Source organism: Eublepharis macularius, chromosome 9, assembly GCF_028583425.1.
Source record: "Eublepharis macularius isolate TG4126 chromosome 9, MPM_Emac_v1.0, whole genome shotgun sequence".
NCBI lineage: Eukaryota > Metazoa > Chordata > Lepidosauria > Squamata > Eublepharidae > Eublepharis > Eublepharis macularius.
Genome location: NC_072798.1, coordinates 2,375,795 through 2,392,525, shown reverse-complemented (window position 1 = coordinate 2,392,525; position 16,731 = coordinate 2,375,795). Strand labels below are relative to the sequence as shown.

Here is a 16,731-nt window from a genome sequence, read left to right as displayed (position 1 = left end):
TCCTTTTAAGAACATAAGAACATGAGAGAAGCCATGTTGGATCAGGCCAATGGCCCATCCAGTCCACCACTCTGTGTCACACAGTAGCCAAAAAACCAGGTGTCCTCAGGAGGTCTGAAACTCTTGCCACTGTATAATACTGGCTTTTGTGTAGTGGCTGCTGTTGAACATTGAACATTAGGTAGTAGTTGAGCATGACTGAGTCATGCAAGTCAGGTGGTAGCAAGGGTTACCAACTCCAGGTTGGGAAATTCCTGGAGATTCCAAACTAAGAGCCAGTTTGGTGTCGTGGTTAAGAGCGGCGGGACTCTAATCTGGAGAGCCGGGTTTGATTCCCTGCTCCTCTGCTTGAAGCCAGCTGGGTGACCTTGGGCCAGTCACAGCTCCCTCGGAGCTCTCTCAGCCCCACCCACCTCACAGGGTAATTGTTGTGGGGATAATAATAATACACTTTGTAAACCACTCTGAGTGGGCATTAAGTTGTCCTGAAGGGCACTATATAAATATACCGGTACATAAATTGACTGTTGTTGTTGCTGCTGCTGCTGCTGTTGTTATTGGGGGTGAAGCCTGGTGAAGGTGGAGTGTGGGGAGTGGATGGAGCTCAGCATGGAGTTTCCAGGTCCATATATCCTCCCAAAGGGAAGGGAAGACCTGGCACTTCCTTTGTGCTGCACTTGCATCTTTTTTTGTGTGCAAAGCTTGCATGTGCTCCCAGCGCTTGCGTGATGACATCACTTCTGGGTCAAAATTGGCCCCAGTGAAGCATGGGAGCACATCGGTTCAATTTGATTCAAATAGTTCAATTTGTATAAGGGAGCAGAACCAATTTGGTGTAGTGGTTAAGAGTGGCGGGACTCTAATCTGGAGAGCCGGGTTTGGTTCCCCACTCCTCCGCTTGAAGCCAGCTGGGGGACCTTGGGTCAGTCACGGCTCTCTCAGAGCTCTCTCAGCCCCACCCACCTCGCAGGGTGATCGTTGTTGTGGGGATAATAATGACATACTTTGTAAACTGCTCTGAGTGGATGTTAAGTTGTCCTGAAGGGTGATATATAAATCAAATGTTTTTATTATTAATAATAATTGGAGGCTGTAGTAACAGGAATGAGAAATTTGAAATTCTCCTTCTATTTCTCTTTGTATGCACCAAATGTATCTCACTCCTGACACCCACTCTTATTCATCTACCCTACAGCAAATCCCCGATGGCAGCAATACTCCTGTTCCAACCACTTCCCATACGTATGTAAGTGGAAGGCGTAAGTCTAGAATGGACACTCAGCGCACCTAGAACACAACTGGATCATACCTTGGTGACCAAGGAGGATGTAGCAGCATTGGATAACATTGCAGATTTCTGGGTGCTGCAGTACCAAGGAGTGATCTCCTATCCCGAGATTGTCTCTTCTTCTAAAGTACCGCTTCATTCACCTGCATCGAATCTCCTCTCTCTCTGCCACTGTTCCTTGCACTGCCCTTCCGTATGCTGGCCTACAGCAGAAAAAATGGCAATCCTTTTGCAAAAGCTTCAGGAGCGATAGCCCTTTTCTATACCGAATGGATCCTCAAGTGGTGAACCAGAGCGTGCTCCTGTGAAGAAGGTTCCTCCTGGCTGAATTCAGATTTTGCCTACAATATGATCTGTTCAGGTCTTGTCAAGGATATATGCATTTGTGCTCTGCAGTTTGAGGTGGAGCTTGCAAGCTGCACATTAAATGGTTACAAACTTGACTATGAATGTTAAAATGCCCTGTGAAAAGTTGTGAGTGAAGCCCCTTGATGCTTCTTGATTCTTTCGCTGGTTGCTACCTTCTGGGGTGTCTGTTGCCGATGGAACGCTAATAAATTCTGTTGAGCATACAACTCTGAGAGTGTCTCCTTTCTCTTCATCCAGCCTCTGGTTGGGTTCTCCTTGATTCATAGGAATGATGGATATGTGAAGTGCCAAGACATGAGTCTTGCCTCCATTCTACTAAACCAATGTTATCAGAATTTCTTTTAATTGTTGTTATTGCATGCAGGGCTTTTTTTCTGGGAAAAGAGGTAGTGGAACTCAGTGGGTTGCCCTGGGAGAAAATGGTCACATGGCTGGCGGCCCCGCCCCCTGATCTCCAGACAGAGGGGAGCTGAGATTGCCCTCCGCGCAGCAAGCGACGTGGAGGGCCATCTCAACTCCCCTCTGTCCGGAGATCAGGGGGCGGGGCCGCCAGCCATGTGACCATTTTCAAGAGGTTCCAGAACTCCGTTCCACTGCGTTCCAGCTGAAAAAAAGCCCTGATTGTATGCATTTTCGTATACATATCACTAATTCCTTGCAGTGCAATCTTAAACTGAGTCACTCTATTGAAAGTCCAGTGAAATAAATGGCTTAAGATGGGGTGACTTTGTGTAAGATCTTTAGCCATTAAATTCTCTTTCTCTCCCTCTGCAATATGTATGGCTGAAGAGAAGGCAATACCCCCCTGTCCCCGCTACCCATTGTGATTAGATAATAATAACAACAACAATATTTGGTTTATATACCTCCCTTCAGGACAACACCCACTCAGAGCAGTTTACAGAGTGTGTTATTATTATCATAATGACAATCACCCTGTGAGGTGGGTGGGGCTGAGAGAGCTCTGAGAGAGCTGTGACTGGCCCAAGGTCACCCAGATGGCTTCAAGCAGAGGAGTGGGGAATCAAACCTGGTTCTTCAGATTAGAGTCCCACCACTCTTAACCACTATATCAAACTGGATCTCCCGTTAGGAGAGCCAGTTAGGTGTCTCTAGATGCATGGTTTTTTGGAGACACCTAACAGGCATTCTCTAGCTAAAAAGGCAAATGCCAGTTTAGGCTGAATCAACAGAAATACAGTGTCCAGATCATGGGAGGTGATGGTATCGCTCTACTCTGTTCTGGTTAGACCTCTCTTGGAGTACTGTGTTCAGTTTTAGGCATCACGCTTTGAAAAGGATGTTGACAAGCCAGAATGTGTCCAAAGGAGGGCAACAAAGATGGTGAGGGGTCTGGAGACCAAGTCCTATGAGGAAAGATTGAAGGAGCTGGGAATGTTTAGCCTGGATAGGAGATGACTAAGAAGTGATATGATAACCATCTTCAGGTACTTGAAGGGTTGTCATATAGAGGGTGGCACGGAGTTGTTTTCATTGCCCTAGAAGGTCAGACTTGAACCAACAAGTTCCAAGTAAATTAAAAGAGTTTTGGGCTAAACATTAGGAAGAACTTCCTGACAGCTAGAGTGGTCCCTCAGTGGAACAGGCTTCCTCGGGAGGTGGCGGGCTCTCCTCCTTTGGAGGTTTCTGAGGAGAGGCTAGGTGGCCATCTGACTGCAATGCTGATTCTGTGACTCAGTATAAGGTTAGGCAGGTCATGAGAGGGAGGGCAGGAAAGGATGAGCCAGAGCTCGGCTCTTGTGTCTCATGCCCAGGGTGGTCAGGAAGGTATTTTCCTCCCGGCCAGATTGCCTGGGGATCCTGGAGGCTTTTTGTCCTCCTCTGGACATTGAGCAGGGGTCCCTGATGGATTGTGAGGGGGTCGGGGACTGTGAATATCCTGTGTTGTGCAAGAGGTTGGGCTAATGACCTCTGGAGTCCCCTGCAGCTCTAGCATTCTAGGCACAAGCCGTGGACATCTTGCACATGCGGAAAGGGACATTGGAGAGAAATCCTGACTCTAAGAACTGTGATGCTGAACTGTAAACGATTACATCTTCAAGTCTGTCATAATTAAATATTATCTTAGTATATAACAGCCTAAGCGTATTCAAGACAAGCGTATTCCACTGTGCAGATGCACTCTTGCACCTTTAGCAGGGATAAGAGGTGAGTCCACAACTGGCAGACACAAGAGCGTGTCTGGCTGCCTGCTCTGCTCTCCGCCCCTCCCCGCCGCTGCACTCCCCAGGCCTCCAGCCACCCAAACAGGGCTACCAATAAAGACAAACATCCCCGTATGGGAAAGTAAACAAATTAAACCACTATTTATATCAGGTGTGAAAACACCAACGAGATCAAAGTACAGGCATAATTTGTGTTTATGTATTACAACACTTTGATCTCGTTGGTGTTTTCATACCTGATATAAATAGTGGTTTAATTTGTTTACTTTCCCATACAGGGACGTTTGTCTTTACTGGTAACTCTACCCGTATTTGCCCTTCGTTATTACCCAAACAGGGCTGGCAGGTGCAGGCAGGAGCGTGTTGGGCTGTCTGTTCCTCTCCCCACCGCCGTGCTCCCCATGCCTCCAGCCACCCAAACAGGGCTGGCAGGTGAAGGCAGGAGCCATCAGACTGCCTGTTCCTCTTCCCCCCACACGCTCCCCACACCTCCATAGGGTTGTCAACTCCAGGTTGGAAAACACTTGGAGATTTGGGGGATGAAGCCTGGAGAGTGCAGGGTTTGGGGAGAGAAGGGACCTCAGCATGGTATAAAGCTATAGAGTCCACCCTCCAAAGCAACCATTTTCTCCAGGTGAACTGATCTCTGTGGCCTGGAGATCAGTTGTAATTCCAGGAGATCTCCAGCCACCACCTGGAGGCTGGCAACCCTCGCCTCCAGCTACCCAGTTCAGCCTGAACAGGGCCAAACTGGGCAGCTGGCAAGCTCAGGAGCATGCCAAGCTGCCTGCACCCTTCCCCTCCCACTCCCTCTGCCATGCTTCCCAGGCTGCCAGATCCAGGTTAGAAAATACCTGAAGATTTGGGGGGTGAAGCCTGGAGAGTGCAGGGTTTGGGGATGAAAGGGACCTCAGCATGGTATAATGCCATAGAGTCCAGCCTCCAAAGCAGAATTATGTTTTTACCTTCTTCTTTTTTTGTATTTTTGCTCAGCCTGATGCATGAACAGAACATGTATACCCTGCCCTCTACTTGTGGTCTGGATTCCATAGGATTAAACTATAGAGGAGCTGGAGGGTTGGGCATTTTGGAAAGGGGATGCTCTGGAAGACTCCCTGGTCTCTTCTCTAGGACAAGCTGGACTTTTGATGTTTATCTGGGCTGTACTTTAGACTATAATTATTACAATCATATTTAGTATGCTATGCAAACAGACAGATTTTATTGTTATCCCATTTTACAGCCAAGATTCATAAGGAAGCAAGCACACAGCCAGTCTGTGGGGGTGCAGATCTGGGGTCCAAGAAGGGCAGACTCTGTACTGTGGACCATCTCTTGTATGAAGGGATCGGCTCGTCATAGTACTGCACACTTTCTGGAGCGTAAGAGAAGCAACTGCCTGCTCTAAAGGTCAAACTTGCAGATGTACGGGCGCTCCTCTTTGCAGACCACATCGTTCCACCTAACATATCCTAGAAGGGAAAAAAGAAACAGGTTTGATGCTGCCCTCTGAGATGGACTCCACCTGCCTTGGAGACGCCACTTCCAGGACCAGCTCCAAAGTGCTTCCTCCTCTGCTTCAGGGAAGGTGGCAGTTCCAGAGGGGACGTATCCTGCATTAATGGAGAGTAAACAATCACACCCTCTCCTCAGGACCTCCACCCCACCCCCGATTCTACATGGCTTACCTTTCAGAGACACCAGAAGCTGAATTGTTTAAGAGGGCATTTGGTATGAGCTGAACAGTTTTTTCTGGGTCAGTCACTAACTCAGGGCACCTTCCCGCAGCTGCTCAAAGAGCCTGCTAATTAAAAAATGATCCCTAGACAAAAGTGATGTGGTCAATTAATGCCCAGTCTGCAATCTGCCTTTTTGAGCAAAGTGATTGAGAAAGCAGAAACAGACCAGCTCCAGGTCTTCTTGGATAAATCTCGTGCTTTGGCTATGGGACAGAGACAGCTCTAGTGGCCTTAGTTGATGATCTTTGCTTGAATGCAGACAAAAGCCATGCTTCTTTGCTGCTCCTCCTGAATCTATCCACAACCTTTGATGCAGTAGAGCACGCCATCTTGCTCAGGCATTTGGAGGCAGATGTGGGTCTCGAGGGACGTGCCTGGGCTGGTTTAGATAGTTTCTCGCAGGATGGACTCAAAAGGTTGCTTTTGGAGACAAGCCACCTGCAGAAGGGAAATTATCTTGCGGGGTTCCACAGGGCACAATCTTATCCCCCATGTTTTCCAACCTCTATGTAAAGCCTTTAGGAGAACTCATTCATAGCTATGGGATCGGATGCTATAAATATGCAGATCATATCTAGCTCTATATGTCAAATCACCACAGGACACAGTAGAGATTTTGGGTTGCTGCCTAACAGGTGGGGTCAAATGGATGAGCGCAAACAAATTGAAACTGAACCCAGAAAAGACAGAAGTGATGCTGGTTGGGAAGGCTGAGGTCTTGAAGGACATTGTGCTCCACACTTTCGATGGAGTTCATCTGACTCTTGCAGATAAGAGCCTTGGGTAAGGCCAGTAGAAATGTGAAAACAAGCAGAAATCTAATACAGATTGGCAGGGGGGGGGGTGCTGGAAAAAACATAGGCAGGTTGATAGGACATACTAAGCACTGCAGACCTATCTAGTCGGAATATATGTGCAGCAACAGGCAGTACACAGTAGAATATTACTCCCTGTTGTTAATTGGTTTGGCGTGCATGTTTTTACGGAGCTTTTAAGCTGATCTTGTATTGAAATAAATTAACTCTGATTTTTGAAAAATGTATTTATTCTATTGGCTTGGCTTTTATTTATTTACTTACTCCACTTATAAGTGGCTTTTCTTCCCAGTGTGAGCCCGAATTAGCTTACGCTATTATCCTCTCTACCCTTCATCCTTACAGCAACTTGACTGGCCCAAGGCCCGCCAGTGAGCTTCCACGGTAGAGCGGGAGTTTGAACCCGTCTCGGTCAGATCCTAGTCTGACACTAACCACTACACCATGCTGCCTCTGATTATGAGATTTTTTTTTAATTGACTTGTATTATTTCCTTAATTGGTTTTTGTTGTGCAGTTAAAATTGTGAGCTATCTTGAGCAGCATTCAAGTTCCCTGAATAATAATTAAATTAATGCAAGTGTTATTCCTGCAGTTGTGAAGGCTGCAAAAAAATTGAGAAGGGTTGACAAATCGGGAAAAGGAATTTTGATCGTCCGGTTTCCGTCACAGCATTCTCCTTTTACACCTGCCATTGCAGCAATATTGTGCAAGGCAACCTTGTGCTGCCCCTCCGTCCGTGGGCATCTCTGGGAGACCCACAGCGCTCAGCAGCCCACCCCTGGAGACCTCACAATGAGTGGACTCACCTGCTTGACACCAAAGCTCCACGCAGTATTCCCCACTTTGCTGAAAATTGTCAGGCATATTAGTAAACCAGGCCTTGTAGTTTACCAGAGATCTATCGGACCATCTCCAGCGTCCGTTCTGCATTGACAAGAAAGACGTTTTGGTTAGCAAAAATGGACCACAGCAATTAAAGGTGTATTCATGTAGGAAATAACAACAACAACAACAACAACATTCAATTTACATACTGCCCTTCAGGACAACTTAACACCCACTCAGAGCGGTTTATAAAGTGTGTTGTTATTATCCTCCCTTCAGGCCCAGTCTGTGTCCCACGTTGTTTAGGTTGCCGGAGATTGTCCGCGGCAGCCCCATTAGTCCTGTACAAAACTCTCTTTCCTCAGCTGCAGCCCTAGCTCAATCCCATAATGTTTCTGATTTATGGTTATCAGCTCCAGGTTCAGAAACTCTTGGAGATTTGAGGGTAGAGCCTAGGTAGGGGAGAGTTTCTGGAGGGGAGGGACCTCCGCTGGGTTTAATGCCTAGGGATCCCTGGTCCCCCAGTGGTCCCCCAGCTCCCACCCTCCCTGGTCCCCCAGCTCCCACCCTCCAGCCCTGCCACCGTTCACCTGGCTGGCAGAGGGGGCACGGGAGAACAAGCCTCCCAGACGCACACCCAGGGCAGTGTGATGACATCATTGTGAGAATGACTTCATTGTGCCACCTTGAGAGTGCTCCCACTCTTCAGAGTGGGCTGATTTGGACCCCAAACAGGCCGAATCAGTCCCATTTGGGGCCCAAAGTGGCCCACTGAAAAGCGCACGTGGGCCCTCAGGTCTGCACAGTGATGTCACTTCCTGGAACAAGGAACAAAAAAAAGGGGTGAGTGCTGGGTTCCCCCCTTCCAGTGGGAGGGTAAGGGGACCTGGAAACCCTATGCCCCAAAGTCCACCCAACCAGGTTACTGCGGTTGCCAGGTCGGCGTTTTTCCATCTTCATCAGACCAGGCGACTTGCTCCCTACCTGTGTCGACCCGTGATTTAACTACAGTGGTCCAAGCAATGGTCACCTCTAGGTTAGATTACTGTAATGTGCTGTACACAGGGCTTCCCTTGAGTCTGATCTGGCAGCTGCAACTGGTCCAAAATGCAGCGGCGCGGGTCATCACTGGAGTGTCAGGAAATGTACATATAACGCCAGTATTGCGCCAGCTGCATTGGTTACCAGTGAAGTATCGAATCAGGTTCAAGGTTCTGGTTTTAACCTATAAAGCCCTATGCAGACTGGGACCTGCATATCTATGGGACCATCTCTCCCCATATGAGCCCTGGAGGGTGCTTCGTTCTAGTGAAAAACAGCTACTAGTGGTCCCTGGCCCCCGAGAGGCCCACCTAGTGTCGACCAGAGACAGGGTCTTTTCGGTTCTGGCTCCAACCTGGTGGAACGCGCTCTCTGATGAGACCAGGGCCCAGCAGGACTTGCTATCCTTCCGCCGGGCCTGTAAGACAGAGCTGTTCCGCCAGGCGCCAGGCGTATGGCTGATGCTGGGCAGGCCCCCCCCCCCCACCGGCTGAATAGAGGGGACCATCCCTCCCTATCAGGAAATAGCCACCATCCAACCCTTTTGTGATATCTCTTTTCGGGAGGGTGGGATGATGGATTATATGAGCTGTGTTCTGTGCTGCTTTTTGTATCTTAGACTTTGGGGCACTTTAGCCTGGAGAAAAGACGACTGAGGGGAGACATGATAGAGGTTTACAAGATAATGCACGGGTTAGAGAAGGTAGAGAAAGATGTGTTTTTCTCCCTTTCTCACAATACAAGAACTCGTGGGCACTCTATGAAATTATTGAGCAGTCGGGTTAGGACAGATAGAAGAAAATACTACTTTACACAAAGGGTGATAAACACATGGAATTCGTTGCCACAGGAGGTGGTGGCAGCTACAAGCATTGCCAGCTTCAAGAGGGGACTGGACAAATATATGGAGCAGAGGTCCATCAGTGGCTATTAGCCACAGGAGATAGATGGTATTCTCTTTGTGGGAAGGTGGTGCTCTGTTGTCTTGGTGCTGGAAGGAAGGCAGTGGGAGGGCTTCTGGTGTCCTGGCCTCACTGACAGTCCTTTAGATGGCACTGGATTTCTAGCCACTGTGTGTGACAGAATGTTGGACTGGATGGGCCACTGGCCTGATCCAACATGGCTTTGCTTATGTTCTTATGTTCTTAATAATTTATTATTGTCTTTTTTTTTAAATAAAATTTTTATTGGATTAGAATCATTTAATTTCACATTACAGTCAATTCCCCCATTTCCCAATTTCTAACCCCCTCCCTTTCCCCCCCTTTTTGTAGACTTCCAACAGTTTTCCAACCCTTTGTCCCTTTTCCCTTACTCCTTTTAAATTCATCTATCTAACAAACATATACTTTCCCTTTATTCTAAGCAATAATTCTTTAACTATTTTTAATACTCTGTACCCTATCTTTAAGTCCCTTCTTCCATATTAGACAAACAATTTGTCCCATTTTTCTTAATTTCAAATATTTCTATAAACCATAAACCATATAAACCATACATTCATATAAGTCAACCAATTTAACTTATACTCTATATGTTTCTTTTTCTGCATATCTTATCTTCATTCTGCTTTAGTTATATTTAATTGAATAATTTATTATTGTCTATTGGTTTTAAAGCTGAAATACTAAAGTATTTTATAATGGATATAATGTAATCCGCCCTGAGCCCACTGATGCAGGAAGGGAGAAATATAAATTGAATAGAAATAAATAAATAACCAAATAAATAAATTAAGCAGTCGTTTTCTCCAGGGAGACTGATCTCTATTGTCTGGAGATCAGTTGTAATTCCAGGAGGTCCCAAGCTGCCATCAGGAGTTTGGTATCACTATTACAACTGCAACTTTTAGCAATAAATCTTTCACTTTACACCTTAGCAAGAAAAGAAATGTAGGAGGCAGCAAATTCATCAGCTCCCAAGAATATTTTCATCCATCATTCCTCTAACAGAGCATTTTGCCACTTCTCTTATTCTTTTGTATTGAAAAGTAGGTATAATAATGATTACGTAAAAGAGTATCTATAATCATCTATAATAATGTCCCACCCTAATGTTCAACATTTCTGAGAATTTGACCCACCTTGACATTCATAGGCATAGCAGCCATTTCACCAATCCCCAACCTCTTTTCCAACCTATCTACGTATATAAAAACCTAAATAAATAAATAAAAACTTCCAGAGAAACTGAATGACTGTGCATAATTTCTCTTATTTTATACAATATGTTGAGCAACATTTACCACTGGTATGTAAAACATTCTGCCTGGGAAGGAGCAAGGATTGGCGTAGGATACTGACACCTCGTCGCCAAACTACTAGCAATCTTATACAGCCCTCCTTTGGCTTTGAGATTCAATGGATGCAGATTTAATTGATCAATTAATTTGATTTGATTGATTTGTTTTACTGATTTCAAAATCTTTCATGAGGAACATTGTTTTTGATGGAGTTGTCGATGTTTGTTTTGAAATTTAGTAACAAGTAAACACGAACAAGCAGAGCGGCTACTCACCTTGTGGTAGTCAAACAGACCGATCCAGACATTGACGCACCCCTTCTGGTAGGCCATAATGTGCTTGGCCAACACCATTCCCTCGGCTTGGCTAGCAATAGAAGCGAGGTGGCCGTTGCGGCCCTGGCTCTGGCAGTCAATCTGGGGGCAGAAAAGGCCTTTTTACCCAAGGGGCTAGGAAGGGAGGCATTGCAGCCATCTAGGCCTGCAAGTCAATTATTTGTTTTTGATATAAGAAATTTCAACATTAAATACCTAGTGGGAGAACATTTTAATCTTCCTGGACATACTATTGCAGATCGGAAAGTTAATGTTTTTTACACACACACACACACACACACACACACACACACCAAAGGGAATATACAACATGAAAGTGCTGAATTAGAACTCCTCAAGAAACTAAACATGGCCTCTCATCCTGGCTCAAATAGAGAGCTGAGTTTCCTTAGTCACTATAATTTCTAATAGGACCCATTTTTTAGAATCTTTAATTGGCTCTTCTTTACATGTTTTATCATACTATGTGAGGCTAAGTACCAAGATCAAGATAATCCACGCTATGGTATTCCCCCCCTACTATGAATGGATGTGAAATTTGGACAATGAGGAAAGATTGACAGGAAGAAGATGAATTAATTTGAAATGTGGTGCTGGAGGAATGTTTTGCAGATACCATGAATGGCCAAAAAGACAAGTAGGTTCTAGATCAAATCAAACCTGAATTCTCCCTAGAAGCAAAAGTGACTAAACTGAGGTCATTATATTTTAGTCATGTCATGAGAAGACAAGACTCACTGAAAAGACAATAATGATATGGAGTTTTGCCACTAAATAAAGAGTCCAGTAGCACCTTTAAGATTAACCAACTTTATTGTAGCATAAGCTTTCGAGAACCACAGCTGTGGTTCTCGAAAGCTTATGCTATGATAAAGTTGGCTAGTCTTAAAGATGCTACTGGGCTTTTTACTATTTTGCAACTACAGACTAACACGGCTAACTCATCTGGATCTATTGCCAATAAACAATGCCTTATTTCTACTAAGAAACACACCTACATTTATATCACAGATCCCCAACGTGGCGCCCATGGGCACCATCACACCAGCACTGCAGGCCACTCTCCAGGCACCCAGCATGCGATCCAGGAAAACAGACGGGGCCAGTATGACGGAAGAGAAACCAGTGACTTGCTGCCTTCCTACAAATAAAGGGGCTTTTCACTCAGATCCTCCCCACCAAGGTCTTCCACTTCAAAGAGAGACCCCCTGACCCCTTTCTCTATCACTTCTCCAGGTGGTGGCACAGAGAAGGCACCTTCAAGCCTTCATGTGTTTAAGGGGAAAAGGCAAAAGGTGTGAAGTGTCTTTTTTAAAAAAAAAAATGACATGAGGAGGCATGGTAGAGTTTAGAAATATTTGCAAAGTAAAGAGAAAGTAGTAAGAGAGGACTTTTTCTCCTTCTCCCTTAAGTACTAGAATAACAGAAGATCCAGAGGAGTTAGCCATGTTCGTCTGTTGTCGCAAAATAGAAGAGTCCAGTAGCACCTTTAAGACTAACCAACTTTATTGTAGCATAAGCTTTCGAGAACCACAGCTCTCTTCGTCAGATGCATCATCAGCTTTCGAGAACCACAGCTCTCTTCATCATATTCATCATCAGCTTTTGAGAACCAAATCTCTCTTCGTCAGATGTATCTGAAGAAGAGAGCTGTGGTTCTTGAAAGCTTATGCTACAATAAAGTTGGTTAGTCTTAAAGGTGCTACTGGACTCTTTTCTAGAATAACACTGACTCAAAAGGAGAACCCAGGGGAAGTGACCACTAGAACACTGGGACAAAATTAAGTAAAGATTTAAAATATAATGTACAATTAATTTATGTAAGTCATTGTCACAAAAGTCAACAGTGGCCGCTGCCATAGAAGGGTTTAAAAGGGGATTTGGGGAAAATGTCTATCAAGCTGTTAGCCCTGGTTGCTATATAGAACCTCCACGTTCAGAGGCAGTGTACCTCTGAATGCCAGTTGTCAGGCAGGGTGGCAAACAATGCCTCCATGCCCTGTTTGTGAGATCCCTGGAGGCAGCTGGCCACTGGCTGGCCCCTGTTGCAAACGGGATGCTGCCTTCTGTGCCGCAGTGTGATGTGTGTACAGGGTGGCCAAGAGGGAGCCCTTACCTCTGCCTCAGCCCAGGTCACTCTATCGTGGAATAATCCGTAACAGCTGCCTTGGTAGAACAACCAGCCACTGGGGCAAGAGGATCCTTCTGCACCTGCTCAGGGGAAAAGATGGACAGGCAGAAATATGGGTTAAATGGCTGTGAATTTGGAGAAAGGGATTGGATAGGAGGAGAGGCAGGAGCAGGGGGGACTCTTCGTGCGAGGCGGGTGGCACAGAAACCATTTTTTCTGAGCAGTCTTGCAGTTTCTCTGTCAGAACCATTTCTATGTTTGTGTCTACAAGATGCCTTTTGAAGTTGTTCCTAATAACAATAATATTTTATTTTTATACCGCCCTTCAACTTAATGCCCACTCAGAGAGGTTTACAAAGTATGTTGTTATTATCCCCACAACAACAATCACCCTGCGAGGTGGGTGAGGCTGAGAGAGCGCTGGAAGAGCTATGACGGACAAAAGGTCACCCAGCTGGCTTCAAGTGGAGCAGTGGGGAACTGGCTCTCCAGATTACAGTCCTGCCGCTCTTAACCACAACTGGCTCTCTTTAAATACCTGTGCCCAGGAGACATGAACATTATATCAGATGGGTTTTTTTGAAACCTCTTGTGACATAACCACTCCTGCTTACAAGACTGTGCCTGAACAGGCAGGAAGGACACTTCAATGTACACATTTTCAGGTGTGTGGGTGTGGGTCTCTGAGAATCTTTACAAAATGTTATGGTTTGGTTAAGTGCAAAGAGTTCTGCAGGAACTCAGCTCTTGGCAACGGACCTGCAATCAGGAGGCCAAGGAAGGCCAGACTCAGGCAGCTAAGGAGCCCCATCTTCTTTCTTCCAGCCCTGCAGAGAGCAAGAGAAGACGGTTAAAAGAGACGAGATTGCAAGAGAGAGGCACAGGTGACAAGTAGGGTTGCCAGAGGCACGCTGGTGATTAGCTTAGCTGGCGCCTTTCATTGTGGCATGGAAGAAAGCACGGCAAACGGTTCTCCTTTGGTGCTTTTGTAACAACTGGAGAAGCTGCACCTGCCGCACTTCAGCACGTTACACGATTATTGCAGCCTGCATACTCCGATGATCCTGCCAACTGTCCACTGCAGAGCATTTCTAAGGTTCACTACAGCTCAGCTCCTGAACCAGTTGTTGTTACTCTGAACCCCGTTATTGCTGCTGAAGCCCCCACCCCACCACCAGGTCATTGGCCTGGGTTGAAGTAATGCAAGAAACTGCTGATGTATCAGCGGAAGAGAGGAAACTATGAGTAATTCAGCTTTGCTAGCTGGGAGAGCTGCTCAGTAAAGAGCCTGCCAGAAAAAAGAAGATGTTTCACCAAGGACTGCCCTGGGAGATTTTCAGCAGCTCACAGGAACGTCCAGGAATCTCAGCAGTGGACTTTGGGGGGCAGCATAACCTCCCTGCCAGCTTGTTTACCTCTTTGGCTGAACTCCTTCGACTGCTATTAGCATGTTCGTTGCCCACCCAGATGATGTAGCCATATTTGGGACAGGTCATTGCCACAGCTCCTCATTTCTTTTGTCTTTTTTAAATTAACACTGGATCCCATGTACTCATATGGCCTCATCTCTCTCTTCCCTCCACCACACCTTTTTGTTTCCAAGTCCAAAAAGCAAAGCATTGGGCTAGCTGTGCCCTGCCTGGTTTGCCTTGTGAGTTTCCAAAGTACCTGAGGGTCCTTATTTAAGGTCGCCTGTGCCTCGCCAGCACTTCTTTCACTGGCGCCGGACTCTTCTGAACCCCAGAACTGGAAGTGAACTAGAAGTTATATATCCCCTTCTCACTCTTGCCCTCATTTTCTCACTCCCTGCTAACTGCTCTTGCATGTAAGTGGGTACATTGCTTCTGTGCTTGGGATGTGGTGTCTCCACTCATCCAGATTCGCTATTGCCCTCACTTACATACTTGCATCAACTTTATTCCTGGTTTTAATCCTATTTGAGTCCTCTATAAATTCCTTCAAACCTTGCAAGCTGTGCTCTGTCTCCCAGTCAAAGACCATCACTGTTCGAGTGTGGGGCGTTGCTCTATTTGATGCCCAAGGTTGTTGGGTCTGCTTCCCCGGACATTCAACCAATGTCCAAATCTGAACCAGTTTTCCTTCCCACAAAGAGTTCTTGAAGCCAATTTGAAGAATGAAGGTGCCTTTTGATGGCAAGCAGGACCACAGCACACCTTCATACAGACGCAGGTATGTTCTACACACATGCCTAATCACAGACATGCCCTGTTAGTTGTTGAGTAATTTGCATGTTGCATTCAACACATGTCTGGCTGAACATGTGATATTAGCCCCCATTCCTCCAGGTACTGGTCCCTGGTTTCAATTACAAGGTGAATTCGCATTGACTCTTCTGTACAATCCGACGTATGCACGTACACGCAGGATGTATGTGCATTCACTGTAATGTGAGCAGAACTACAGCAATGCTCTTTTCAGTACCAGACCTTTCCCGAGCCAAGGAATTGCCATTATCCCCTGCAAAGTTCCTTTGAGCAAGCTGAGGCTGTTTTTTCCCCATTGTGTCCTAGTTCTTCTGTCTCAGATAGCAGCTGTGTCTAAGACAGTCATGGCACCCTCTGATCTAAGGGGCATGGCATGGCCAGGGAATACATTTACAAAGTGCAAATCTCTGTCCCTGAATTCCAGGAATAGGGAATGGACTGCTGCTGAGCATCCAACCCACAGATAGACAAAGGCTGGTTTGTGCCAAGACTCACCTTCTTCTCTGTCCAGCTGGCTAATCGGAGGCGTTGAGAATTCTGTCCTCCACTTGTGCAAATTCCAAAGCTTGTTGGGGCTTTTATAGACTGAAGAGTGGGACGTATGTGTGGGTGTGCCTACACAGGGTCTCAGGCAAATTCATTCCAAAGCAAACACTGAGATTTGGCCCATTTATCGGGAACTATTTTGCATACACTCTTGATACTTACATATTTACTTCGAGCAAACACTCAGTGTGTGTCCATGGCATTGTGCATTAGGGAATTATATTGTCGAAGGCTTTCACGGCCGGAGAACAATGGTTGTTGAGGATTTTCCGGGCTGTATTGCCGTGGTCTTGACATTGTAGTTCCTGACGTTTCGCCAGCAGCTGTGACTGGCATCTTCAGAGGTGTAGCACCACTGTGACACTGAGAGATCTCTGTCTTTTGGTGCTACACCTCTGAAGATGCCAGTCACAGCTGCTGGCGAAACGTCAGGAACTACAATGTCAAGACCACGGCAATACAGCCCGGAAAATCCTCAACAACCATTAGGGAATTATTGGAGATGGCTCTTTTGGTACTGCTGGGAGAAGGGGAAGTTGGAAGGACAGCTAGACAACGGAAATGGGGCAGTCTGGTGGTGGACAAGAAGATGCAAGTGTCCAACCTGTGTCAGGCGTCACTTGTGGTCCCGCTCTCAAAGAGAGGAATCGGCAGGGCCAGGGACTATACGCTACTCGGTTGGGTTGTGTAGACACCTTGCTAAACATGCCATGTAAATGAGTTATGCTTAGTTTCATCTCTATGCTTGGCTTTATGTTTGTTTTCCAATTTTTCTACTACCATATCATACTTTATCTTTTTCACAATGTCCAAACTGTTATTCATTATTATATTCGGCTCAGTGAAGATCCAGCTGTTGATTATATTGTATTTTCACTTGCCCTGTGTAATCCATCTTGGATCTCAAGTAGAAAGGTGTAATAGTAATAGTAATCATAATCGTAATTGTAATAACAATGCTACATCCCATTATCATAGAATCGTAGA

At 46.0% G+C, this 16,731-nt stretch overlaps 1 protein-coding gene across 1 annotated transcript; it reads right to left on the bottom strand.

The window, feature by feature from the left end:
* Positions 1-5,036: 5,036 nt before the first annotated feature.
* LOC129335996 (C-type lectin-like) lies at positions 5,037-15,756 on the bottom strand. Its single transcript, XM_054988939.1, has 6 exons — positions 15,694-15,756; positions 13,733-13,800; positions 12,959-13,053; positions 10,783-10,923; positions 7,206-7,323; positions 5,037-5,315 (listed from the first exon to the last, which is right to left on the bottom strand). The coding sequence occupies exons 2-6, from the start codon at positions 13,782-13,784 to the stop codon at positions 5,248-5,250; spliced, it is 474 nt and encodes a 157-aa protein (XP_054844914.1). The 5' UTR covers positions 13,785-13,800; positions 15,694-15,756; the 3' UTR covers positions 5,037-5,247.
* Positions 15,757-16,731: the final 975 nt, after the last annotated feature.

Coding starts and splice junctions, on each gene's coding strand:
- LOC129335996 (XM_054988939.1), bottom strand. CDS start 13,784: ATGGGGCTCCTTAGCTGCCTGAGTCTGGCCTTCCTTGGCCTCCTGATT. Junction 13,054..13,732: donor CCTTGGCCTCCTGATTGCAG/GTCCGTTGCCAA, acceptor TCCCCTGAGCAG/GTGCAGAAGGATCCTCTTGC. Junction 7,324..10,782: donor GTCTGTTTGACTACCACAAG/GTGAGTAGCCGC, acceptor TTGTCAATGCAG/AACGGACGCTGGAGATGGTC.